Source organism: Pelophylax lessonae (genome assembly GCF_965119305.1).
Source record: "Pelophylax lessonae genome assembly, chromosome: 12".
Classification (NCBI taxonomy): domain Eukaryota; kingdom Metazoa; phylum Chordata; class Amphibia; order Anura; family Ranidae; genus Pelophylax; species Pelophylax lessonae.
In genome coordinates, this window is record NC_138779.1 from 106,719,727 (window position 1) to 106,746,181 (window position 26,455).

At 43.9% G+C, this 26,455-nt stretch overlaps 1 protein-coding gene across 1 annotated transcript in view; it reads left to right on the plus strand.

Annotated features, from left to right (window-relative positions):
- KDELR1 (KDEL endoplasmic reticulum protein retention receptor 1) overlaps positions 1-13,672 on the plus strand; it is a 73,826-nt gene extending 60,154 nt beyond the window's left edge. Inside the window, exons 3-5 of the mRNA XM_082274540.1 lie at positions 654-812; positions 4,325-4,577; positions 13,337-13,672. Coding sequence (XP_082130666.1) covers positions 654-812; positions 4,325-4,577; positions 13,337-13,371 — 447 coding nt within the window. The 3' untranslated portion in view covers positions 13,372-13,672. The remainder of the gene's footprint in view (positions 1-653; positions 813-4,324; positions 4,578-13,336) is intronic.
- The last annotated feature ends 12,783 nt before the right edge of the window (positions 13,673-26,455 follow it).

Sequence of the window (26,455 nt, forward strand, 5' to 3'; positions counted from 1 at the left end):
ATGCTGTTTGATTGCCTCCTGATGTTTAGTTGCCTGCACTGGCGGATAACCTTATGTTTGTGGAAGCTCCATCTCTCTCTGGTGAGCTATTGAAAGATTATGGTATAGAGCAGGGGTCTCCAAACTATGGCCCTCCAGATGTTCAGGAACTACAATTCCCATCATGCTTGGTAATTTCTGTGAATGTCAGAGTTTTACCATGCCTCATGGGACGTGTAGTTACGCAACAGCTGGAGGGCCATAGTTTGGAGATCCCTGGTATAGAGTTTATCTTTGTTTTTTCTCAGTACCAGCCATATATTCACACAAGCTGTATTTAAGTTTAGTTTGGTGGTTTAGTTTGATTCTTTTTTTTTTTGGCTCTTGTACTTGTATTTTCTGTTTTTTTACACAGGTTGGCGCACCCCCTGCATGGGCTGCACTGCCCTCTTTTGTGTATTTGTTTTCTTTTGTATCGTCATTGAAAATTCAAATAAAAAGGTTACTCAAAAAAAAAAAAAAAAAATCTTCCACACTGACAAAGCCTGCCATGAATCCTCACCTTTGTGGAAGCCTACCCATGTAAATTCCCCCACTCTTCCATTAGAGGAGACATTTCCAAAACAAAACTTTAGTATATATTTATTACAAGTTTTTCTTGTTTTCTTTTTCAGCTTGTATATGTTGCAAGTGCTTATGCCACAGTGTGGATGATCTATGGCAAATTCAAAGCCACATATGATGGGAACCATGACACCTTTCGAGTGGAGTTCCTCATTGTCCCGACTGCCATTTTGGCTTTTCTTGTCAACCATGACTTTACACCTCTGGAGGTAAGTGAAAATGATAAGTGTATGTCCTTCCAGATCTGGTTACTTAGTGGTTAATGAAAGCCAACGAATTCAGTGCCCCATTAGCTTCTAAACCCAGCAGTCCACAGAAACCCGTGGTGCCTCCATGTCAGGTCCTCTTTCCTCTTCTTTGACCCATATGCCCTCAATCCCAGCATGCTCTGTAATATCAGCTTAACTTCCTGAAGCTCAATACCATTCACCTACTAGGCCCCACTGTTGGTTGCTGAGGCTGTCCATCACAGAAAAAGGCCAGTAGTTAGGTGTTGGGGGGTAAAGGGGGGCAGGGCCCTAGCTTAGCAAGCTGGGTCCATGTTTCTGCACTAGACTGTCCTGGTATTCAAGGCATCTAAATGAGGAAAGATGATCCGGCATGGAGGACGGTTGCTCTATAGTGCAAGTGGAGTCCAGACTCTTTCAGTGACATTTTTTAGGTCATGTGCTTCCTCAGTATCCTCCTTCCCTCACTATTGTGTATAGTCCAATGTCCCTACACCAGTCCAACAAGTCATGCCAATGACCATATTAGATAAAGCATCTTTTTCATTTGAATTTTGGATTGTGGGAATGTCCCATCACTCTGAGGAGGCTCATGTACACAGTAGAGAAATGCAGTGTGCCTGATAGGAGCTGAGACTAGGCTCTAGCTGTGGAAGAAAATGGAATTGACCAGTGAGCCACCATGCCTCATAAATAAATATACATAAACTGCGACTGAGAAACTTTACGCTATTTGCCTTCACATTGAATTGTGACTGTGTGAAAATCAAATCCAGGGCCAACCAAAGACTGTATACAAGTGTGTTTAAAATAAAAAGACAGGGCAAAATTGGGGAAAAATAAGTACATATCTGCAGATTTCCCTTTGTTTTATCCCATAAAAGACCCTGCAAGTGCAGAACTGAACCATGCCCCTTCTTGCTCTTCTCCAAAACATAAAGGCTAATTTATCTTTAATAAATAATAAAAAAAAACCTTGCTTGCAATACCTTCAGTGAAATAAGTGTTTAGCAGCCAATCCCAATGTTTGGGAATTACAAACATAAATACAAATGTGTTAAAAGACGCTCTATTGCCAAAATTTGATCAAATACAATAGTGAAAAAACATTTAAAAAAAAATAGAAAGATAAATATTATAAATATATGTATATAAAATAATGAAAAAATGCAATAAGGAATAAAACGGAATATGAAACAATAAAAATAACATAAACATGCATCGCAATTGGTCCAATAAGTGACAGTTCCGATATAGCTTGTGCAAAGTCCAATGTTAATAACATGTACCACTTCTTAAAAAGTACAGTGCTCCACCATGAACCTTCTACCTCTCCACCATGCACAAAAGGCTTTTATTAAAGGCTTACCAGAATAACATACCCTTTAATATGTAAATGGTCATGTTAAGCAGGTGTATATATCTCCTAGTTACTCCGTTCCACCACGATATTCAGATTAGCCACAACTCTCCATTCTGGGGTATAATGCGGTTGCAGGTCTTCAGAAAACAGATAAGGCCACCATAGTGTGAAATCCTTTAAAGGGTAACTCCACTTCCATGGGGAAAAAAATAGCAGATAAAGAAAAAAATATATAGCGTATACAATTGCGGCACAAATCATATTGTAATTGAATGCTATTCAAAATTACCTTTCCTTTTCAGTCTGCAGCTATTGTAATTTTCTGGAAATGCAATGCAATATGGCTACCTGGAGCTGTTCTGTGCACAGAATGTGTACTGAACACACGCCAGAAACATAATTTCCTGCTTGTGTGATTGGCTCACCAATGAAGTCTGCCTAAGATACAAGTCAGATTTCTGGCATCCCCTGCAACAAAAATTTCATTTTTTGTGAGATACTCATAATAGGAACACATCTAAAGGGATGCAGGCCCAGCAGATTTCCTTATTAGAGCTCTGCAGCTGCCACAGCTGATAGATAATTATAAAACCACTCCCATTAGACCCACTCAGCACAGAGGAACAAACAATGATTTCTTCAGAATAACAAAAAAGGTAGGAATCTGCAACAAAGTTTGTTAAAATCCTTGTAATGTACAGAGATCACCCAGAGGGGAATGTTTTTTTTCTCAACAAAAGTGGAGTTACGCTTTAAGACTATATTAATTTTATAAAAAGAATACACTCACATGGTAAATTAATATAAGAAAAGTGATATCCACGCTGTGTAAAATAATTCCTGGTAAGGCTGCTTATACCAAAAAGCAGTATATCTGTGCTTTAGTGAAAATGTACAAAATTAAAGTGCAGCGCCTCAAAAGCAGATAAAACAAAGAACATAAAGCACAAATGAATAAAGCATAAAAGTCCAGATAACAAAGCTGAAATCCCGGTGTATTGTCCAATATAGTGACAGATACAGAGCAATAACACCAGTGTTGATACAGCAATTCTTCTTAGAAGTGCTTCAGTGATCTCCTACCACCAAGTGAATTTCAAACTCACCAAAGCGAGTAGCTGCCATCACAGCAGCGTAAAAATCCAAAACCGCATGTTGATCCAGCAAGGAACATTGCAGGATGGGAACTCCAAGAATCTCTCCTTAGGAAGCCTCCAACTATGGATGATTGAAGCACCAAGAGCCAAAGAAAAGTTCCAATAGCACAGTATTTAATGTAAAAAATATGCCTACAGCAGATATAGGACAGTGAATCAATAAACTCACATCTAAAAGCTGCTGTCGACCCGGAATCGAGCAGTGGCATGACGTCAGCACCAAAATCTCTGCCTCAATGCGTTTCGTCCAATGGGACGAAAATGTTTTTTTCTGGATTTTGGGTTGATTTTCTGTCTCTATCATTTAAAATACCCCGATGGTAAAAAATTATAGACCCATCTTTTCTTTGTAAGTGGGCAAACTTACAAAATCTGCAGGGGATCAAATAATTATTTTCCCCACTGTATAAGTATACATGTGCCATACCTGTGGGACAGCTGTGGGAGGAGAAAATCACTTTAGTATTCAATAATACAACGATCATCACTGCCTTCCAGGTCTCATGTAGAGTGACTTTCCTGCTGCATAGTGACCAGAGGAAGTCACTCACTTGGCACAGGCACCTATCAGAGAAAGGCTTGCATCCTTTTTTTTATAAATGCAAAGAATTCTCTGAATGGATGAAGTGGAGATCATTACATCATTGTCTAGCCTCTCCACCTCTTCTATTCATTGAGAAAAAGGTATTCTGTAAATGATGGAAGTGCTAAGCCAATGATTGCCTATGGTTACCATGCAGCAGGGCAGCTGCTCGGCACAGGAACTGGAACACGGCGAGAATCACTATAGTAGTAGTAGTAGTACTACTACCACGATTCTCCTCTTTTCCACAGTGGTTCCACAGGTATGGTATATGCATGTCAAAATTGGCCCAAGCTGGACCCAATGTATTCATGCCATAAAATCTATATCTGGAGTTCAGTTTAATAAATTCATTAACCAAGGCTGTGGTTTTTGTGATTTTATTTTGCAGATCATGTGGACTTTCTCCATTTATCTGGAGTCTGTTGCTATCCTGCCACAACTGTTCATGGTCAGCAAGACTGGGGAGGCCGAGACCATAACTAGCCATTATCTCTTTGCTTTGGGAATCTACCGTACTTTGTATCTCTTCAACTGGATCTGGCGCTACCAGTTTGAGGGATTCTTTGACCTGATCGCAATTGTTGCTGGACTTGTGCAGACTATCCTGTATTGTGACTTCTTTTATCTATACATTACCAAAGGTAAGCTATGCAGAGAATGGGCACGCTATCTTTGACTAGAGCTGGCCATGCATTATACAATTTTCTTCAATTTCCTTTAACTATGTAGTGCAATGTCCTGCCTAAATGCATACAAATTAAAAATGTTTATGTTTGACCTCCTATTATATGGTTTTGGTAATTTTCAAGAAAAATTGTACAAGAAAATTGTATAATGTATGGCCAGCCTATGAAAAGCAAGTGAGAACTCCTCTATCTCTGTTTTGACTATAGTAAGCAGAAAACATTTTGGTTTCTCCAAACTCCTGCACATGGCACATCATTTTTACTTTGTGAACTTATTGAATTTGTCAGTGTTATACTTCCATCTAAAGCTGGCCATACATTATCCACTTGCTGACTGCCCTATAGCAGATGAACTTCTACAGGGCAGCGGTTCTGTGCAGAATCATGTGTGTATATATTAGGGATAGACCGATTATCGGCAAGGCCGATATATTGGGGGCCGATATGCACTTTGCCCGGAACTGGCCGATATTTTTGTGACGTTGTTTTGCCTTCTTAGGCCGCCTCCCTCGCCTTGGACAGCCTCGTCTGGAGACGGACTAGTCTCGCGGGAGTGTATCACAGCCATACACCCACCCACAGCAGCCCGGTGCCAGCCATATCCACAGGCCCTGTACCAGCCAGCCACCCACAGGCACTGTACCAGCGAGCCAGCCAGCCACTCACAGGCCCTGTACCAGCCAGCCACCCACAGGCCCTGTACCAGCCAGCCACCCACAGGCATTGTACCAGCGAGTCAGCCAGCCACCCACAGGCCCTGTACCAGCCAGCCACCCACAGGCCCTGTACCAGCCAGCCACCCACAGGCCCTGTACTAGCCAGCCACCCACAGGCCCTGTACCAGCCAGCCACCCACAGGCTCTGTACCAGGCAGCCACCCACAGGCACTGTACCAGCGAGCCAACCAGCCACCCACAGGCCCTGTACCAGCCATCCACAGGCCCTGTACCAGCCAGCCACCCACAGCCCCTGTGCCAGCCAGCTACCCACAGCCCCTGTGCCAGCCAGCCCCCCACCACAGTGTGCCAGCCAGCCACCCACCACAGGGTACCCTTTGATCACCCTAGATGTTTAACCACTTCCCAGCCAGTGTCATTAGTACAGTGACAGTGCATACTTTTAGCACCGATCACTGTATTCATGTCACTGATTCCCACAAAGTGTCAGACTGTCTGCCACAATATCGCACTCCCGCTATCTATAAGTCGCTGATTGCCGCTATTACTAGTATAAAAAAAATTCCAGTATATACCATAGTTTGTAAAAGCTATAACGCTCAAACCAATCAATATATGCCTATTGGGATTTTTTTTTTACCAAAAACATGTAGCAGAATACATATTGGCCTAAATTTATAAAGAAATAATAAAAAAATATTGTTTGTTTTTTTTTCAAAATTGGTGGCCTTTTTTTGTTCGTAAAGCAAAAAATTAAAAAATCCAGTGGTGATCAAATACCACCAAAAGAAAGCTCTATTTGTGAGTAAAAAGAAATGACATACATTTTATTTGGGTACAGTGTTGCATCCCCACGCAATTGTCAGTTAAAGTAACACAGTGCCCTATCATAAAAAATGGGCCTGGTCATGAAGGGGGGTAAATCTTCTGAAGTGCAAGTGGTTAAACAATTTCCCTATTCAATTTCCTTTTGATTTACCTTCAACTATATAGTGCAAGGGCCTGCTTGATTGCATGCAAATTGAAAGTGTTTAGGTGTGACCTCCATATTATATGGTTTAGGTAAATCTAAAGGAACATTGTACAAGAAAAATGGATAATGTATGACCAGCCCAAGCTTGGCTAGGTCTTAACTGCTTCTTTACGATTGTGGTTGAGGGTTAGAAGATATAGGTGGTTGAGCTGCGTTTTTATGGCCTCACTTAAGCTGTAAGGGTAGCCAGATGGGGTTGTACACACCCTGCAGCTGTAAAGCTTTGCTACGGGGCCACAGAAAATATACCCCCCTGTAGTGTTTACTGGGCAGTATCACCACCAAATGCGACCGATTCGAGCTGTCCACAAACGTGTGCAATGCATGCAATTGTGGTGGGGGCTTTGCAGTGTTAAAACAGACGATGAGGAGGCAACATATCGCCAACTTACTGCCTGTCAAACACCTCTGAAAAGCAATTTACTGCAGATCACTTTGCTGAGGGGGCGGTAAGGTCTGCCACTAATGTAAACTTACCCAACACACACTATATTACCAAAAGTATTTGGACGCCTGCCTTTTCACACACATGATCTTTAATGGCCTCCTAGTCTTAGTCTGCAGAGTTCAATATTGGGTTGGCCCACCTTTTGCAGCTATAACAGCTTCAACTCTTCTGGGAAGGCTGTCCACAAGGTTTAGGAGTGTGTCTATGGGAATGGTGACCATTCTTCCAGAAGCAAATTTGTGAGGTCAAGCACTGATGTGGACAAGAAGGCCTGGCTCGTAGTCTCTGCACGAATTCATCCCAAAGGTGTTCTATCAGGTTGAGGTCAGGACATTTAAGTTCCTCCACCCCAAACTTGCTCATCCATGTCTATGGACCTTGCTTTGTGCACTGGTCCAAATCATTTGAGGGGGGATTATGGTGCGGGGTTGTCTTTCAGGGGTTGGGCTTGGACCCTTCGTTCCAGTGAAGGGAACTCGTAAGGCGACAGCATACCAAGTCATTTTGGACAATTTCATGCTCCCAACTTTATGGGAATAGTTTGGGGATGGCCCCTTCCAGTTCCATCATGACTGCGCACCAGTGCACAAACAAGGTCCATAAAAACATGGATGAGCGAGTTTGGGGTGGAGGAACTCGACTGGCCTGCACAGTCTTGACCTCAACCCGATAAAACACCTCTGGGTTAAATTCGAGTGGACACTGCAAGTCAGGCCTTCTTGTTCACATCAGTGCCTGACCTGACAAATGCGCTTCTGGAAGAATTGCCAAACCTTCCCATAGACACACTTCTAAACCTCGTTGACAGCCTTCCCAGAAGAGTTGAACCTGTTATAGCTGCAAAGGGTGGGCCAACTCAATATTGAACCCTACGGACTAAGACTGGGATGCCATTAAAGTTCATGCACATGTAAAGGCAAGCGTCCCAATACTTTTGGTAATATAGTATACATTAGGCTCAGTTCCCAAAGCTGCCCATTATTTTACTGATTCCACGCTTTTTCATTCGTATGTTTAAAGGCTCAATTCATAGGTACATAATGAGTATTATTTAGCCTTCTCTGGACATGGTGTGGTGTCACCATTTCTAATGCTATTATGACCTTGTCATTATAGTTAACATTTGTTATGATAAAATCAGTGTAAAAACCAATTCACAAAGATTACAGCACAGATTATAACACAAGTCTCAAGGTGAAGAGAACTGTGACTTTCAGTAAGTGTCGGTTGAGGAAAGAAGCAGTTTGAGATGCTCATAGTATAAGAAAACAACGGTGCCCATTCATGCTGAAAAATATCTTTTGTTTTTAACTGAAGCAGTTTTTGTAATGAATGTCTAGTAAGGCTCCATGTACACGGGACGCTGGAAATGGCCGTTTAGGAGCAGTTGGGCGTTTTTTTTAGAAGCCCCTGAACCCATCTACATTTTATCTTATCTGTCCATGTACACATGGTCGTTTGCGGGCAGTTGCGTTCAGGGACTTTTTTTAGAACGCAATTATTTGCATTCGAATGTGTGTTTCCCGGCGTTTCAAACGCAAAAACGCCGAACGCGATGACCCGCGTCTGGCGTTCGCGTTTTTCCATTTTAAGGGGAATAATTTTTTTGACCTCTAGGAACGGTTCTAAACGCAAACGCCCGCTAAACGCGGGTACAAACGCGACTGAACGGACGTTTCAAACGTCCTAAAAATTCCAGCATTCAAAGGGACTTTTAACAACGTCCCGTGTACATGGAGCCTTAGAAAAAAAAAAATATGAGATAAAATAAAGAGTGGAGGTAAAATAACTCATCTAGTATATTGGAATGAGACTTTTGTGGTCTGCATGATCTATACTTTGGCAGACAGGTTGTGTTCTGATCCTTGCCCCGTTCCCGCATGGATGTACAGTTGAGGATGAGCTTGAAGATCCATGCAGGTCTTTGCAGTCACCCACCAGTCAGTGGTTTGACAAGCTGCCTTTACAAAGCACCTGTGCATCCCATGTGGGTGAAGATGGTCATTTGCACAAGCATGCAGATCGGTACGCCCATGTGAATGAGACCTTACTCTGTATATGGTGGCTGCTATGAACATAAAACAAAATATGTAAAAATGATAAATATACAGATTACTATACAAAGATTGCACATTAAAGAGGTTGTAAATGTTTGTACCCCATGTAATGTTTGTACCTATAGGTAAGCCTATAATAAGGCTTACCTATACGTACTGTAAATATCTCCTAAACATGCACCGTTTAGGAGATATGTAATGTGAACTGTGCCAACTACGTCAACAGCGCATGCGTTTTGAAGGAACGCCGCCCGTGCCATTTCTTCAGAGCCCTGTGCCATGACCGGCGGCTCCCACGCGCATGTGAGTGACGTCACGTGTCCGGCCAGTAGCACAGCCGGAGTCCGCAGACCTGGAAGGAAGACGGGCGAAGATGGATACAGCCTCCAGCAGGGACGACGAGGGCTTCGTTTGGAGGTAAGTGTCACATAATGTGTTAGTATGCGATGCATACTAGCACATTATGCCTTTACTTTCCAGGTAAGAAAAAAAAAAAAAAACAACAGACTTTACTTCCTCTTTAAAGGCTGAATAATTTTTATCTTCATGCATTCTATGCATGAAGGTAAAACACTCTCTGTGTGTAGGATGACCCCCGGCCCCCCCAATACTTACCTGAGCCCCATCTCGATCAAGTAATGGGCACAAGAGTAGCGGCTCTCCCGAGTCTCTCCCTTCTTATTGGCCGCAACAGCAGTGGGAGCCAATGCCTATCAATCACAGCCAGTGGGCCAATGAGAAGAGAGTGGGACGGGGCTGAGATGCGCTCTCTGTGTAAATGGACAAATAAAATCTGCAATACTAAACCTCAAGATATGTATTAGGGATGCACCGAAATTTCGGCCACCGAAATTATCGGCCGAAAATGAGCCTATCCCATTTCGGCCGATAATGGGTTAACATTGCCAAAATTAATATGGCCGCCGTGAGGAAGGGTGAGGGCGCAGCGCAGGGCAGGTTTTAAAAGTCCCGCCTCTGGCCGGCCACCCGCCTCTCAGTGACGTCACTACTACTACGATGTGTGTATGAATGAAGGGACATACCAGGCGGGAGGGCGGGGCGAGCGGCCGCTAATGGATATAACTATGTGATCCTTCCCTGTCAGCGGGACTGTGTGTGAATGAGAACTGACCTGACACCGGGCGGGGGGAGCGGCCGCTAATAGCTGTAACTATGTGAGCCTTCACTTCCCTGTCAGGCATGCATCTCCGCTGACAGGGAAGTGAAGGCTCACATAGTTATAGTTATTAGCGGCCGCTCCCCCCGCCCGGTGTCAGGTCAGTTCTCATTCACACACAGTCCCGCTGACAGGGAATCGAAGGCTCACATAGTTATATCTATTAGCGGCCGCTCCCCCGCCCTCCAGCCAGGTGTGTCACTTCATTCCTACACAGATCGTAGGAGTGACATCACCGGGAGGAGGGACGCTGAGCCAGAGGGGGGGAGGGTGTACTGCCGAGGGGGACGCTGAGGCAGTGGGGGGGGGGGATGGGGGAGAGCTAAGGCAGCTTACCAATGGTATTTGTATTATGAAGCATGAGGGGTTAATGTATTGTCACTGCTGGTCACTCATCTATTAGTGACCGACCAGTGGCAGTTAATTAACCCCTTTGTGCTGCATTAGTGCAACCAGTATCAGTGCAACCAGTGTTAATTAACACTGGTTGCACTGATACTGGTTTCACTAATGCAGCACAATGGGGTTAATTAACTGCCACTGGTCGGTCACTAATAGATGAGTGACCAGCAGTGACAATACATTAACCCCCTCATGCTGCATAATACTAATACCATTGGTAATTAAATTAACCTCTTGCCAACCCATCACAGTACATATACTGTGACAGGGTGGCAGTTTTTGGTGTATGCCCTTGTTCTATCTATTTTAAATTTTTTTGGGGGAAAAAGCCATTTTCGGTTTCTGTTTTCGGCCAAGGGCATCCTGCATTTTCGGTTTCGGCCCAGAATTTTCATTTCGGTGCATCCCTAATATGTATATAAAATCAGAAGTGCAGAGTTGTGTTACAAATAAAGACAACACATTACATAAGAATAGGAATATCCCCAAAGTAATCCAAGAGGAAAATATCCTATGCAAGTGGAAAGAAAAGAGTCCAGCAAAAATGTAGTCTTCCAACAATCCCACAATGGTGCAAAACCCAGTGTGTGAATCCACTCAAATCCACCTGTGAAGAAACCAGAGGAATCAGATGCTTACCATAAGAAACATGACCAGTACTTATCCAGCAAATGGTCAGTCAGTGCTCATGGGTTTAATTAGGGCCACCTTCCAGGCGATGGATTGCCACTGCTCAAGACCCTTGAGCCGCAATTTCACTCAAAAAACAAAGGGAAGCGCTTCCATAGTGTAAAACCCCATGAAAATGTTTATTATAAATAAAATTTGTATATGCGCTGTAATCCCAGCATTCAGCATTCCAATGGGCTATCCTAATTTGGCTCCACGTGGCCATTCCTCTGATGATGTCATCTGTGACTAAATGCGTCCGGCAGGGCCTTAGTGAGTGACATCATCACGCACTGCAATGGATTGGAGGAGCGCTCCTTTTTTTTTTTTTTTTTATGAGTTACATTGTGGCTCAAGGGTCTGGAGTAGTGGCCATTAATTGGCTGGAGAGTGGCCAGAATTAACCCCATGAACACTGACTGATCATTTTGTGGATAAGTAATGGTCATGTTTCTTCTGGTAAGCGTCCGATTTCTCTAGTTTATTCACGGGCGGATTCACACACTGGGTTCTGCGCCATTGTGGGATTGTTGGAAGATTCTGCATTTTTGCTGGATTCTTCTTTGCACTTTCACAGGATTTTTTCCTTTTGGATTACTTTGGGGACTTTTTTTTATTCTTGCACCTTTTGTATTTACTCATATTTCTATGATTTCTTATGTCATTAAGCCCTGGTTCACACCACTGCGGCTTTGAAATTGAGCTACTTCAGCACAATTTCAAAGCCGCAGATCAGTTTCATTGCAGCTTGCAAATTCTTTTAAAAGAAGTCTATGCAAGTCACAATGAAATGGGATAAAAGTAGTGCAGGATCCTTTTTCAAAATCGCTGCAATTTGAATGGTTCCATTGCCAGCAATAGGGTGAAACTTGTCATGCGGTTTGAAACGACCAAAATGTATGACAAATCGCACCGGCTTACAGTGCCCAACCTTCAGAGCCCATGCCAGAAGCAGCGTGCATCCGTGGGAGGGACGTCATCGCGCCCCCGGCCACTCATGTAGCTGGAGGCCGCGAACCCGGAAGGAAGACCGGGGGAACATGTCAGCCGTCTCAGCAGGGACATTGCGGCGCTGGAGGACTTCGTTCTAAGGTAAGTTTCTCATAATGTACTAGTGTGCGATGCATACTAGCACATTATGACATTTTCTTGCAGGAATTTTTTTTTTTTTTTTTGGACCACTAGCAGTTTACTACCACTTTAAAGGCTAAAGGCCCGTACACACGTAGCGATTGTCGGCCGAACGATCGGCCGTCTTTTGTCTGGTGCTGTCCTGTCGGTTGAAAAGTGCTAAAGACTGCACACGAATTTTGTCGGCCAACAACAGCCGACTGCAGAAGTGATGTCATGTGATGGTTAACTTTCCGTGTGTTTTTTCTTCTCTGAGCATGCCCAGTCTTGCTCATCTGCTGTTTGTCGGCCGTTCTGGTGTTGGCCAACAAAAATTTTAAAGGCTGCACACCAGATTCTGTTCGGCCGAAAAGTCGCAGTCGGTTGTCGGAAGCATCATACTAACAAGCCGACAATCGGCCGATCGGACGTTGGCCGAATATTTACGGCCGACAATCGCTATGTGTGTACGGGCCTTAAGTTCACCGTTTGCACTGTTACACCCGTATTTAGGGAGTAATGTTTAACATGGTTCAAATGCCCCCCAACCCTACCCTTACATCTGCTGATTGCAGGTAAAATCGTAAATGCACATTTTTTTCCTGCAAAAACATGTCTAATGTTTTTTGTAAATAAAATGCACCTAGCATTTAATTGGAAAACCTCTGCAGTTTTGAGGGGATCTCAGTGGTTTTTGTCATCAAGAATGAAAATCCCTCTTTACATGTCCTTTTCAAATAAATCATTATCTATGCAATGCTAAGGGGTGTATTTATAAGAGAAAAAAATCTGCAAAGCAATTCACCCAGTGAAAGTGCATGTATGTTAGTATCCAGCACAGGAAAAAAAAAATCAACACTTTTTTTGCACAGAGCAAAGAAAATAAAATGGAAAATACTGCATTTGGCCACTAGATGGCAATATAGGTGTCCTAGAACATTCTTATGACACTGAGCTCCGTCTAGTGGCCAAATGCAGTATTTTGTATTTTAAATCAATGAAAATCATTTGATCAGCACAGGAAAGAGCCTACTAACCTCTGCAAATTCTTTATAAATGCGCCCCATCATGAGCTCATTTTGAAGAAGGTGAATGTGGCTGAATTTTTTAATTCTCTCCTTATTTTCTTTGTCAATTCCAGTTCTAAAGGGAAAGAAGCTCAGCTTACCAGCATAAGCCAATAATGCTCGCACGGTCCTCTTCTACAGTGTGAACTCGTCTAGTCTCCGCTAAGAGGAGAGGGATGATGCAGGGAAAAAGGATTTGTACCACTTCAAGTACAAACTCCAGGGCGTTATGACACAAAAAGCTGAATAGGAGCTGCTTTCCACTTTCTTCACCTCCGAAACACTAAGAAGAAGAGACTTCAAGAAGACAAGTGTCCCTATCAAGCTGACCTTTGATCATTTCTTACCGAGAGCGGTTTCCATTACGCCCATTCTTTATAGTTTGGGCCTTAAAAAAAAATCTAACAAAATACTTTCAGTAGAGATTTCTTCTGTATTCCTTTTCTAATACACTTTGTTCTTCTTATTTTCATCCCTTATCTTTTGCTGGCGATGTTAGGGTGTGAAAAAACACACAATAATGTAACCTTATTTTTACCTTTTTTTTTTTTTATAGCAATTAAAGCATTCACAGCCAGTGTAAGAGGCCCGGGTTTCCTTTGATAACAAGACACGTTTCCCTTTTTTTGCAAATTGTAGGTGTTTTTAAAAAATAGGCGATAAATGGAATTTTGAACTGTACATTGTTCCTATAACAGAATCTGTATATTTTTCACAGAAACATCGAAAATCGAAATTTTGAAAAAAAAAAAAAATTGAAAATCTTTCTATGCAATCTCAAGATTTGTACACATTAAATGATGTTGAATGTTAGAGATCTGTTTATTTATTGTCCGTAAACTTTTATGAAGAAGTGTTGTCCAAGTTGCTATTGGAGAGGGATCAAAAGCCTGCTATGAAATTAAACACTCTAGGCACAACTTGAGTGTCATTGAACTTAAAGTAGTATTAAACCCAAACCCGAAAATGTATTAAAATTGCAGCGTACCCAGTTTTAGATGTGATGGCTGCATACGTTTTACTTATGCTTTTTATCTTTATTTTCACCTGGTGATCCCGCCAGTAAGTCTGTTATTTTTCAACTGAGTAACAAGAAATGCTGGCACACAAATGCTTCGTTTTGATGCATTTTATTACAGCAGTGTACAACATGGTAAAATACTAACGCGTTTCAGCCGTAGACTTACAAAAAAAAAGCCCTGTCAAACAGGGGCGGCATATTCTTGATTGCAATTAAGATAATTGAAAAACACACAAGTGGGATGCTGAGGCCAGTTTGAAGAGGGGAAAGAAAATAAAATAAAAAGAAAAGCAAAAAATACACATTATGGATACAGAGAAATTATTAAATATTTTTCAACTATCTTTAACAGACGAATCTGGCCAAACAAAGTAGCAGCATACAATCACCTTTAGATCTACCAGCAAGTATGTAGTGTATGAGTCTACCTGATTAAAGCAGTTTTAAACCCAAAGGCAAACATATTACATTTAATAAAATAATATAATATATATATATATATATATATATATATATATATATATATATATATATACACTATGTTGTCAAAAGTATTGGGACGCCTGCCTTTACATGCACATGAAATTTACTGGCATCCCTGTCTTAGTCCGTAGGGCATGGGCATCGGCAGAACTTTTTTCGGGGGGGCATCATTTTGTGCCCCGCCCCTTTTATGACAATGTCATGAAGTGGAGGGGCTTAGTCATTATCAAATAAAGCTAGTCATTATCAAATAAAGCGCAGGCATGCAAAGGTTTTAGAAACCTGATGCAAAAGCTTAATACAGTAGAAGGATCAAGCTGCCATTGTCTGATTAGCAATTTCTAACCTTTGTTTTTGGTTTACACTATTGAAAGGGGCCTAAGACACCAATATCCCATTCCCTAGGATTAATATCCTTCACTTTAAATCACCAATCATGTTGTGTGAGTTAGTGGCAGTGCTCATGCCATTAGTTGTACATCTTCTTCTGAGTCTGACATTCTGATCAGTGGCGGCTGGTGCTCCATTGTTTTTGGGGGGGGGGGCCGCAAACAAACCCCCCCCCCCCCCCCCAACCCGCTCACCAGCCTCACACTTAACTCATTCAGGTCGCAGACGGCTTCCCCAGCTTCTCCTTTCAGCCAATCCGGTCGCTTTTCCTCCCGGCAAATCCGGTCTTAGGACCCGCTTCCTGTCCTGATTGGCTGGGAGGAAAAGCGGGAAGACAATAGCGAATGTTCAAACCTCGTAGATCTCTACGCATCTGGTGCCCAGCATGGAGGAGATTAGGGGCAGACACATAGAGATTAGGGGGGGGGGTGCCCCAGCGCCCCTTATGGACTGTCCACTGCTGTTTGGCATCCTTACCTTGAGCACAAAAGGAACATATACCGGCGGCACTGTTCCTTCAGTAGTATGTATGCATTGATGTGAAATCCATCATGAGTCTTGGATGATGCTGGACTCTGTGTCAGGTCTCTGTGCAGGGGCAAATCAAAACACACCGATGAAAAATCTTGTTCATAGGAGCGAAGTGACACATGCCTGGTGCCCAGGCTTTCAAGCCCTGGCTATTGGAAGGAAAGCAACTATTGCAGATGAAGAAATGTTATTCCAGCAGGATAAATATTCCCCGAATCCATATTTATTATGCTTATCAGTAATAGAAGACATCTACTGCCAATCAGCCATGTTGGATATGGCTATCATGTCATCACGGGCAAACAAAACTATTTCAGATTTCCATGCAGTTTTTGGCAATAGAAAAGTCTCAATCCTGCTGGAGTAATATTTCTTCATCTGCAATAATTGCATTCCTTCCAATAGCCAGGCCTTGAAAGCCTGGGCACTGGGCAGGCACCATTGGATATCAACATTTACCCCCAGATCAGGATAGCGTGGATTCAGGCTGATTTCCTTTGAATAACTTTCCTCAACTTCAGACACAGTCCTCTCAACACTCTTCACTCATTGACAGCTCAGCTGTCTATATTGCGACTCAAGAGTCAGTGACAACATGGCTGGCGTGCCACTGCCTGGCTGAGAGATGCCTTAGCGTTGTGTTCCACCATGGGACGAGAAGCCAAAGTGATGCGATTTTGTGATGATGCTGAAAGCACCGCCCTACGCTCGTCTAATCACATCAGGACAAATTTAAAAAAGCAATGCTAAAATGAACAGTGGGAGTGTTCGGAGCGCATCGCTCTGCGCCCTGAGGAAAATCTGGAAGCAGCCAATAAAGCGCTCAGCCTCAGTCACATGATTGTAAAAAAATTATGCATCCAATACACACCTATTAGTCCGGCACCCGGGGCACACTTGAACGAACAAATTTATTTTTTTTTTAAATGAAAATATTAGGTTGTAAACTTTGGGGGGCGGCGCCCCTGCACCCCCTATCAAAAGGCCGCCACTGATTCTGACAATCAATAATTAGACATTTAGTTCTACTGTACATCTTCTGACAATCAGACATTTAGTTCTACATCTTCTGACAAATTGTCAGAAGAAGAGGTAGAACTAAATGTCTAATTGATTGTCAGTGACAGTGACAATCAGACTTACTTCACCGCCCTCCGCCACCCCTCATGTCACATGTGTGTCCCCATCTCCGAGTCCCGCTTCCTCTCTCCAGGGCAGGCTGAGGCTCCTCTCTCCTATGCGGGCTGCAGCCCCGCCCCTCCTGACTGACATCAGCAGGGAATCCCCGGCCCGCCCCCTGCAGCTGTCGGAAGGGCAGCTGAGGACGGAGAGAGGAGGGAGCCAGAGCCGGCGAGCGGATCGAGTTGGTGACTTGGTGGCGATCAGCGCTGCGCTGCACAGAATGAAATAGCTATTGTGTGTATGGAATCAGATACTGTATTTGGGAATGGAGCTGATATTCCAGGGGGGGGCACTTGCCCCCCTTACGGACGCCCATGCTGTAGGGTTCAATATTGAGTTGAAAAGTTGGCAGCCAGTAGGAACTGCCCTAAGGATCATATCTATGCACCACCGGAGAATGGTTACAAAAGTCAATAACACAAATAAATATAAAAATATCACAAACTTTATTAAATACAAATAAATCAATGAACACAATAGAAACTGGAACCCTCCACCATCACCAATTAAATAAAGACAACATTGTCTAAACTGTGCCAAAGAAAGTGTGGCTGACGCCACACTCACATGTACACATTACAATAAACCCAATGAGCGCTCAACAAGCGATAGAAGGCAATAGGGGAACAGTGTGCACACAACTCACCTAAAGAGACTAATCCAGACAGTGCAGTAGGTGCAGAACAATCAAAAAATCAAAAAAGTTCAAATCAATCTGGGTCAATGGAAAGTCTGTCACCGTTGCAGCATCCGGAGAGATCTAGGTTACCGAGTACAAAGAATAACCATGGGATAGAGATTGAATAAGCTGTGCTCACTGTCCATGAATGATAAGGGCTAAGGACAACGTATCTATATCACTGTTCAATGATCATCGAATGACTGTTGCCGACCATATACTATGACTGAATACACCAGATTACTGTCCATATGTGACTATTGATATTGTGGTCCTGGCATAGATGGATGAATGGTTGAAGTGATGGTGAATGGACATATAGAGCAAGAGAGTAGGTGGCGGGAAAATGGGAGGCAGCACAGAAGGCACAGCAAGCAGAAAATCATAGCAGGAGATCTTAAGCAGCAAGCATGGCAATAGAGCAAGGAGCGAAGGGGATAGTTCACAATACAGGTGGTAATTTCTCAATCCATATCAGTCCTAATCCAACCTCTACACCCCACGAGCAGACCGCTCGTTTTGAATGCAGGATGCCAATCCAGGTGTCCTGGCAATAATACATACACCATGTGTGTGCCAAACCTGGTCGCTGGATGCTCTTCACTTTGTCAAAGTAAACAGCTCAAGTAGATAGGAATGAAGGCTCACTCCATGCCATGAAACAGGATGACTACACTCTGCCAAAGTTAGCCTCCACCGCGATCGCTCAAAGCGTCCGCTCCAGCTTCCCATATAGGTGGAGATAATACAAAGTTAGTATCCTTTTTACACTCTTTTAATAAATACATACCTAGCAGTATTCGCACTTTGGGTGGCCTCTGCTTTTCTTCTTCCATGGTGGCTGATTATTGCAATTTTGTCTGGAGTACTATTCTGAGCATTTGATACCTATGTCTGGAATTCAATAGACAGAATCTAGAGAGCCGTAGGATACCTGGGGGTGTTTGATATACACTATATTATCAAAAATATTGGGGCACCTGCTTTTACACGCACATGAACTTTAATGACATCCCAGTTGTTCAATATTGAGTTGGCCCACCCTTTGCAGCTATAACAGCTTCAACTCTTCTGGGAAGGCTGTCCACAAGGTTTAGGAGTGTGTCTATGGGAATCATTAACCATTCCTCCAGAAGCACATTTGTGAGGTCCAGCATATCCCTTAGTAAAAACACCACACTGTGTACACATAAACACTGGTTGGCACACAGTTAACCCTTTGATCGCCCCAATGTTTAACCCCTTCCCAGCCAGTGTCATTACAGTGACAGTTTATATTTTTAGCACTTACCACTGTATTAGTGTCATTGGTTAGTGTCAGACTGTCTGCCGCAATATTGCATATGAGCTGCTGATCGCTGCCATTAATAGTTTAAAAATAAATAAATAAAAGTTCCAGTAAATAGACTATAGTTTTTAGACGCTATAACTTTTGTGCAAAACAATCAATGTACGCTTATAGGGATTTAATCTTTTACCAAAAACATTTAGCAGAATACATATTGGCCTAAATTTATGAAGAAATTCGATTTTTTTTATTTATTTCTTTATTGGATATGTCTTATAGCAGAGAGTAAAAAAAATATTGGTGTTTTTTTTTTTTTTTTTTTTCAAAATTGTGGGTCCTAAAGATATGGATGAGCAAGTTTGGGTGAAGGAACTTGACTGGCCTGCACAGAGTCCTGACCTCAACCAGATAGAACACCTTTGGGATGAATTAGAGCGCAGACTGCGAGCCAGGCCTTCCTGTCCAACATCAGTGCCTGACTTCACAAATGTGCTTCTGGAAGAATGGTCAAACATTCAAATAGACACACTCCTAAACCTTGTGGACAGCCTTCCCAGAAGAGTTGAGGTTGGTATAGCTGCAAAGGGTGGGCCAACTCAATATTGAACCCTATGGACTAAGACTGGGATGTCATTAACCTTCATGTGCGTATAAAGGCAGGCATCCCAATACTTTTGGTAATATAGTGTAAGTGTCCAGACTCTGCTGTAACTTTGTCAGGGGTGTCGTGGCAGAGTCTGACGTAAGAGGAATGTCTCACCAGAAGTCTGGCGTGATACAGGATTACCAGAGGCGCGGAGTCTAAGTGTTAGCCGGTTTTCACCAGGGCCCCCAGATGGTGGGGATGGACTTGGATGCATGCTAACACCAGGTCACGGTCCTCCAGATTCCCTGGTTGAGCCAGAAGCAGGTCCAGGACCAATAGCCGGTAACAGGTAAGCAGATCAGGATAAGGCAGAAGAATAGTCAAGACAAGCCGAGGTCAGAGTCCAAAGGCAAGCCGGGTCAGGTAAACAGGAACAGCAGATAATATTAGATACAGGGAACAGGAGAGCTGAAGATCACACAGCAAAGATTCAGTGTGATCACTGGCTTTAAATAGGACGCTTGGCGCCAAAGAGGATTGCGTGCACGTAAGCGCGAACGCAGAATAGCCGCGGACTAATCAGTGGTAGCCTCAGCGCACGCGCACAGGCGTTCGCCGGTTAGCAGAGCCAGTGCGCCTGCGCATGGTAGTGAATCCCTAACAAACATTTTTTAATTGATAATAGAAGTTCCCTAGTAAAAATAAGGGCAATGGATGAGTCAGTGTAAGAAATGGGGATTTCCACTTCCTACAAGTTTTAAAGTTTACCTGACCTGCCTCAAGAAAACTCACTTAAAACCGTTTACAAGGCCCACATAGGCACTGTTTACCTCTTAATGCCGTGGCACTGCTTATGTGAGCTCTGTGATTGGCTCTCAGTTCTGCCCCTTCATCTACCTGTCTGTAAATTCTGTATAGCGGATTGCAAGAAGCAGTTACCAAGTCAAACTTGTACTAATGTATTAACGAGTACATGGCTATCATTTATATCTGCCTGGAGTACAACTATAAAAAAACAAAAATGATTGCGCTGGTAGATCAAATAAAAATAAGCCGCTGGCAAAAAAAAAAAAAACATTCGGATGGAATTGTAAATAGCATGCATAAGATGAGGTTTGCCGCGCTAACAGTAAATACAATGCGATGTGACAACATATAAAACAAGTGTATTTCAAAAAGTGAGTCCCATGTAATAAAACAGTTCATAATAACACAACATGAAAGTTCCAAGTGTGAAAGTTCCAATTTCATATACGCCAAGCAAGTGTGTCCAATGTATAAATATAGATGACAAGCCAAAGAGTGAATCACCCAAGAGAACCTCCGCCATAGAGTAAAAAATGGCTTCTTACCAGAAGTTATGGACTCTTAGTCAAAAAGAGTCAAAAGTCCTCTATAAATAAAGTATCATTAGAGATGGAAACCATTCACTTCCTTCCTCCTCTATAGTTAGTGCAGTCTCACAAATAATGGAAGGGATTGCTCCATCATAGCACGTAGGGAAAGTAAATCGAAAGATACTCACATGGTGAAAAACTGTATGGTAAATTTATTAAAAGCAAGAAAGTACTAATCACTCCCAACGTTATTCTTATGGGAAGTTCACGCTTGTAATGTCACCACGCACACCAAAACCACAAGGTGGTTGGATCAAATCCCGGGACCAATATTCTTTTATATACAGGTGTATCTCATAAAATTAGAATATCAACAAAAAGGTAATTTATTTCAGTAATTCAATTCAAAAAGTGAAACTCATATTTTATATAGATGTGTTACACACAGAGTCATATATTTAAAGCATTTTTCTCTTTTAATTTTAATGGCTATGGCTTACAGCTAGTGAAAACCCAAATTTCAGTATCTCAGAAAATTAGAATATTACATAAGACCAATAAAAAAAGGATTTTTAATACAGAATTGTTGGCTTACTGAAAAGTATGTCCATGTACAGTATAGTATGCACTCAATACTTGGTCGGGGCTCCTTTTGCATGAATTACTTCATCAATGCCGCATGGCATGGAGGCGATCAGCCTGCGGCACTGCTGAGGTGTTATGGAAGCCCAGGTTGCTTTGATAGCGACCTTCAGCTCGTCTGCATTGTTAGGTCTGGTGTCTCTCATTTTCCTCTTGCCAATACCCCACAGATTCTCTATGGGGTTTAGGTCAGGTGAGTTTGCTGGCCAATCAAACACAGTAATACCATGATCGTTCAGCAAGATTTTGGTACTTTTGGGTGTGTTGGCAGGTGCCAAGCCCTGCTGGAAAATAAAATCAACATCTCCATAAAGCTGGTCAGCAGAGGAAAGCATGAAGGGCACTAGAAATTCCTGGTAGAGGGCTGCACTGACTTTTGGGCTCTCTGTCCTCCTAAGTTGGTGGTGGTGAGTTCCTGGGGCTGTACATATGCCCTCTTCTGCTATAGCAGCGCTGCTTGGTGCGCTGGGACCTGTGGTGCCATCAGTGCAGTGGTGGGGGGTTTTACATAAGCTGCATCCTCGGATTCTGAGACTGATCCGGCCACCTCGGACGCAAGTCACACCTTGGGGTCTGCGTCCACGCACTTGGAGTATTTTGACAGTGAGGATGATTCCTCTTCCACTACATCTGCACAAGAAAAGGAGCTGGTGGAGGCACTGATTGTATCAGTGCGGGAAAATTAAAAAATGGAGGACACAGCTAATGCGCCGGTGCAGTTTGGTACCCGCAGACCATCCAAGGTGACTAAGGTGTTCCCCTTTCATGCCTATTTCGACAAAATTGTCGCTAGTCAGTGGGGTTCCCCGAAATGCATGGTTGGTATACCTAGCGTTTCGCTAGGAGGTATCCTTTTGAGGAGTCCGTCTTAAAGAAACTGACAGTTCCACCAGGGGTGGATTCTCAGGTTTCAAGGTTAAATAAAGCCACACTGCTACAAGTGGAGGACGCTCAAGTCTTTTAAAGACCCTGTAGACAGGAAGGCGGAATCTCTAGTCCGCAACCTTTTTACCATGGCAGGTTCTATTTTGAGGCTGGTGTTTGCCATAACCTTGGGTCTCCAAGACCTTGACGGAACGGGCAAAGCTTTTACGCCAGGATTTTGAGCTGGCAGATCAGTTGATACAGGGGTTACAGTATATGTGTGATGCCTCTCTGGATGCGGCTCCTTTGGCCTGCAGGATGTCTGTGACAGTGGTGACTCTTCGCCGCATGATTTGGCTGAAATTATGGTCTGAGGATCAGGCCTCCAAAAATGTGCTGACGGATCTCCCCTTTGTGGGGGACCGCTTATTGGGAGTTTCTATGGAAGAGATCAATAAAGGTCTCATGGGAGGTAAGAGCACTCTGCTTCTGCAGGTTACTTAAAACAGAGAGCCTTGCCATAAACGTAGTCCAGTCTTCTCTGCCCACAAGCGGCCCTTTTGTCCCGCGGGGTCGCAGGACAAGGGTTAAAAATCCTCCCATATATTCTCGGGAGGTTCCAAAAGACCCTGGGTTGGTATATCAAAAGCGGGCTCCTCTGGCCTCGCAGACAAGTCTTCCTCTGCCTGAAGTAGCTCCCTCACCCGTACATGGGGTGGGGGATGTCTTCGCTCCTTTCTGGACCCGTGGACCTCCTTCATTCAAGACAAATGGGCCCACAAGTTGATCCAGTCTAATTACAAGATCAAGGTTAGGTCCTTGCCTCCGGCAAGGATCTTTTCTTCTACAGGACCTTCTCGGGGCGGTTCAGGATTTGCTCTCACAAGGAGTCATTGTACCAGTTCCAGAGTCTGAACTTTTTCAGGGGTTTTATTCAAATCTATTTACTGTCCCCAGGTAGGAGGGCAAGGTCCATCTAATCTTGGACCTCAAGGCCCTGAACCGCTTTGTGCGGGTTCAGAAATTCAGAATGGAGTCCATTCGCATGGTAGTAGTATCCCTTTATCAAGGGGATTTTCTGTCCTCTATCGATATCAAGGTTGCTTACCTTCATTTCCCAATATATGTTAGACATTAGCGTTTTCTTTGTTTTGCCATAGGCGAGGAGCACTATCAATACGTGGCGTTACCCTTTGGTCTGGCCTCAGCTTCTCGGTTGTTCACAAAAGTGTTAGCCCCGGTGTTAGCCTTGCTCAGGCAAAGGGGGATTGTGGTACTGGGGTACCTGGATGATCTCCTTCTGCGAGCAGAGTCTCCGTCTGTTCTACAGGACTATTTGGACATCACTCTGTGAACTCTGCAAGAGTTTGGTTGGATGCTGAATTTTCAAAAATCCGCTCTGACTCCATCCAACAAATTGGACTACCTGGGTCTGACTCTGGATTCAGCCTCAGCTCGGATGTTTCTTCAAGAAACAAAACTGCTGAAGTTGCAGCATGTCATATGGCTCCTGTTATCCAACCGCCGGTCGTCTCTCAGGACTTGCATGCAAGTGCTGGGTTTGATGGTCTCCACCTTCGAGGCAGTTCTGTTTGCTCAGTTTCATGCCAGACCTCTGCAAAAAGAGATTTTGGCCAAACGGGACAAGAATCCTCTGTCCCTGGACAATCTGGTCCTGTTGTGCTAGAGTATGAGGAGATCCTTGCTGTGGTGGCTCCGTTCCTCGGAGCTCCGGCAGGGAAAGTCCTTTCTTCCCCTGTACTGGACGGTGGTTTCCACGGAAGCCAGCCTATCCATGTGGGGAGGTGTCCTGGGCACAGAATTGACCCAGGGAGTTTGGTCTTGGGAGGGGTCTAGTCTGCCAATCAATATCCTGGAAATTTGAGTCATCAGGCTTTGCCTGTCCCAGTGGATGGATCGTCTGCAGGGGTATCCAGTAAGGAATCAATTGGACAACGCCACGACTATTGGCATATATCAATCAAGGGGGCACCAAAAGTGCCCTAGCGGCCAAAGAAGTGGCTGGCATTCTAAGGTGGACAGAACGCTTTGTTCCAGCCCTCTCTGCTGTGCACTTTCAAGGGGTGGAAAATAGGGCCTGCCGACTGAGGTAGTCCGTCTGCCAGAGTCCGGGCTAATGGTCCCTTCACCAGGAGATGTGTTAGCCTCTCGTCTCAACCGGAAGGTTCCGAGGTTTGTGGCAAGGTCTCAGGATCCCCTAGCAGACGCCGCAGATGCTCTGGTGGCCCCTTGGGGCCAGTATCGTCGGATATATGCCTTTCCTCCGCTACAGCTTCTGCTGAGACTTCTGCGCAGAATCGAGGCAGAAGGGATTCCAGTCATTCTGGTGGCCCCAGACTGGCCTCAATGGTCTTGGTACGCAGGCCTGATAAGACTGGTAGCCGATGCCCCCCGACGACTCCCTCTCAAAGAAGATCTTTTGTCTCAAGGACCGATCTTCCATCTTGCTTTACGGTCGCTGGCTTTAACGGCCTGGCTGTGGAAAGCCAGGTACTGAAGGACAGAGGGTTGTTGGATTTGGTAATTTCTTCACTGTTAAAAGCTGGGAAATCTACTTCTAGGAAGATTTATTATCGGGTTATCATCAAGTTTGGAAGGTGTACATTACTTGGTGTGAGTCTTGGGGGGGTTTCCCCCCTGTTCCTTTTCGGTGTCACGTCTTCTAGAGTTTCTACAAAGAGGTGAAGGTCAGCGTTTGGCCCTGGGCACCATCAAGGATCAGATTTCAGGTTTGGCAATTTTTTTCCAACGCCCGTTGGCCACGAATTCCCTGGTTCAAACCTTCGTGCAGGGGGTTCGCCATCTGGCTCCTCCCGTAAGGTCCCCAGTGCCTCCGTGGAATCTTAATATGGAACTGTCGGTTCTTCAAAAAACGCTTTATTATTATTATTAAATATTTGTGAACTTCCTCTGCTTACTCTTTCACAGAAGGTGGCTTTCTTGGTAGTCATTACTTCTGCACGCAGGGTCTCAGAGCTGGCTACGTTGTTCTGTCGGTCACCTTACCTGGTGGTTCACAGGGACAAAGTGGTACTACACCCCTGTCAGTTGTTCCTTCCTAAGGTTGTCTCGGGGTTCCACTTAAATTAAAACATTGTGTTGCCTTCATTATGTCCTAAGCCGAAACATCCAAAAGAAATTGCCTTGCATTCCCTGGATGTGGTTCGGACCATCGAGGTGTACTTGGCGGCAACTGAGTCAATTTGCATATCAGATTTCTTGTTTGTCCTTACGGATGGTTCTCTTAAGGGGCAGGCTGCATCTGCTGTGACCATTTCAAGAGGGATCAGGCAGACGGTGGTGCAGGCCTATTCTATTAAGGATCTAGTTCCTCTTTTCCCTGTTAAGGTGCTGTTCTGCAAGGGCGCATTGACGCCTGATGATGGAAGGCCAAGGATACACTGTGGTCTAGGTTTGCAAGGCGGCCACCTGGTTGTCTGTGCACGCATCCACAAAGTTTTACAAGGTGGATGTAATCGCATCTGCGGATGCTGCTTTTGGTTGCAACGTTTTGCAGGCTGTTGTTGCAGAGGCTCCTGCCTCTTGAGGGTGTATTTTCTTTGGTAGGTAAGCTCCAGTTGTTCCTGGTTGAGCTCCTGGTTTACTTGGTTGGCTACACTTAGCCCTTTTGGGAAATATGTTTATTACTGTGTTTTTTCCCATCCCTCATGTTGACACTGCTTTGGGACATCCCAAGGGTCAAAGAAGATATGGAGCTGTCTGTCAATGAACAAAAAAGAAAACTGGATTTTCGTCTTACCGTAAAATCCTTTTCTCTGATGTTCATTGACGGACACAGCACCCACCCCTCTGTTGAGTTGGGTTATGAATTCTTCTGACACTGCTTGTTACAAAACTGAAGTCCTATAGCAAGAAGTGGGGGTATACCCCCTGGGACTGCCCTATAGGCATAGTCAATTATTTTCCACCTCTTGTCCTACTCTTAGAGAGAGCAGCATAACCCAAGGGTCAAAGAAGATATGGAGCTGTGTTCGTCAATGAACATCAGAGAAAAGGATTTTATGGCAAGACAAAAATCCAGTTTTTTATCTGTTGTCACATGCATTGTATTTACTGTTAGCACGGCAAACCTAATCTTATGGAGTAGAACTATAATGGGGCTGCCGGCAGTACCTTGCAATAGTCTTTAGAAAATCTGCAGGCTTTCA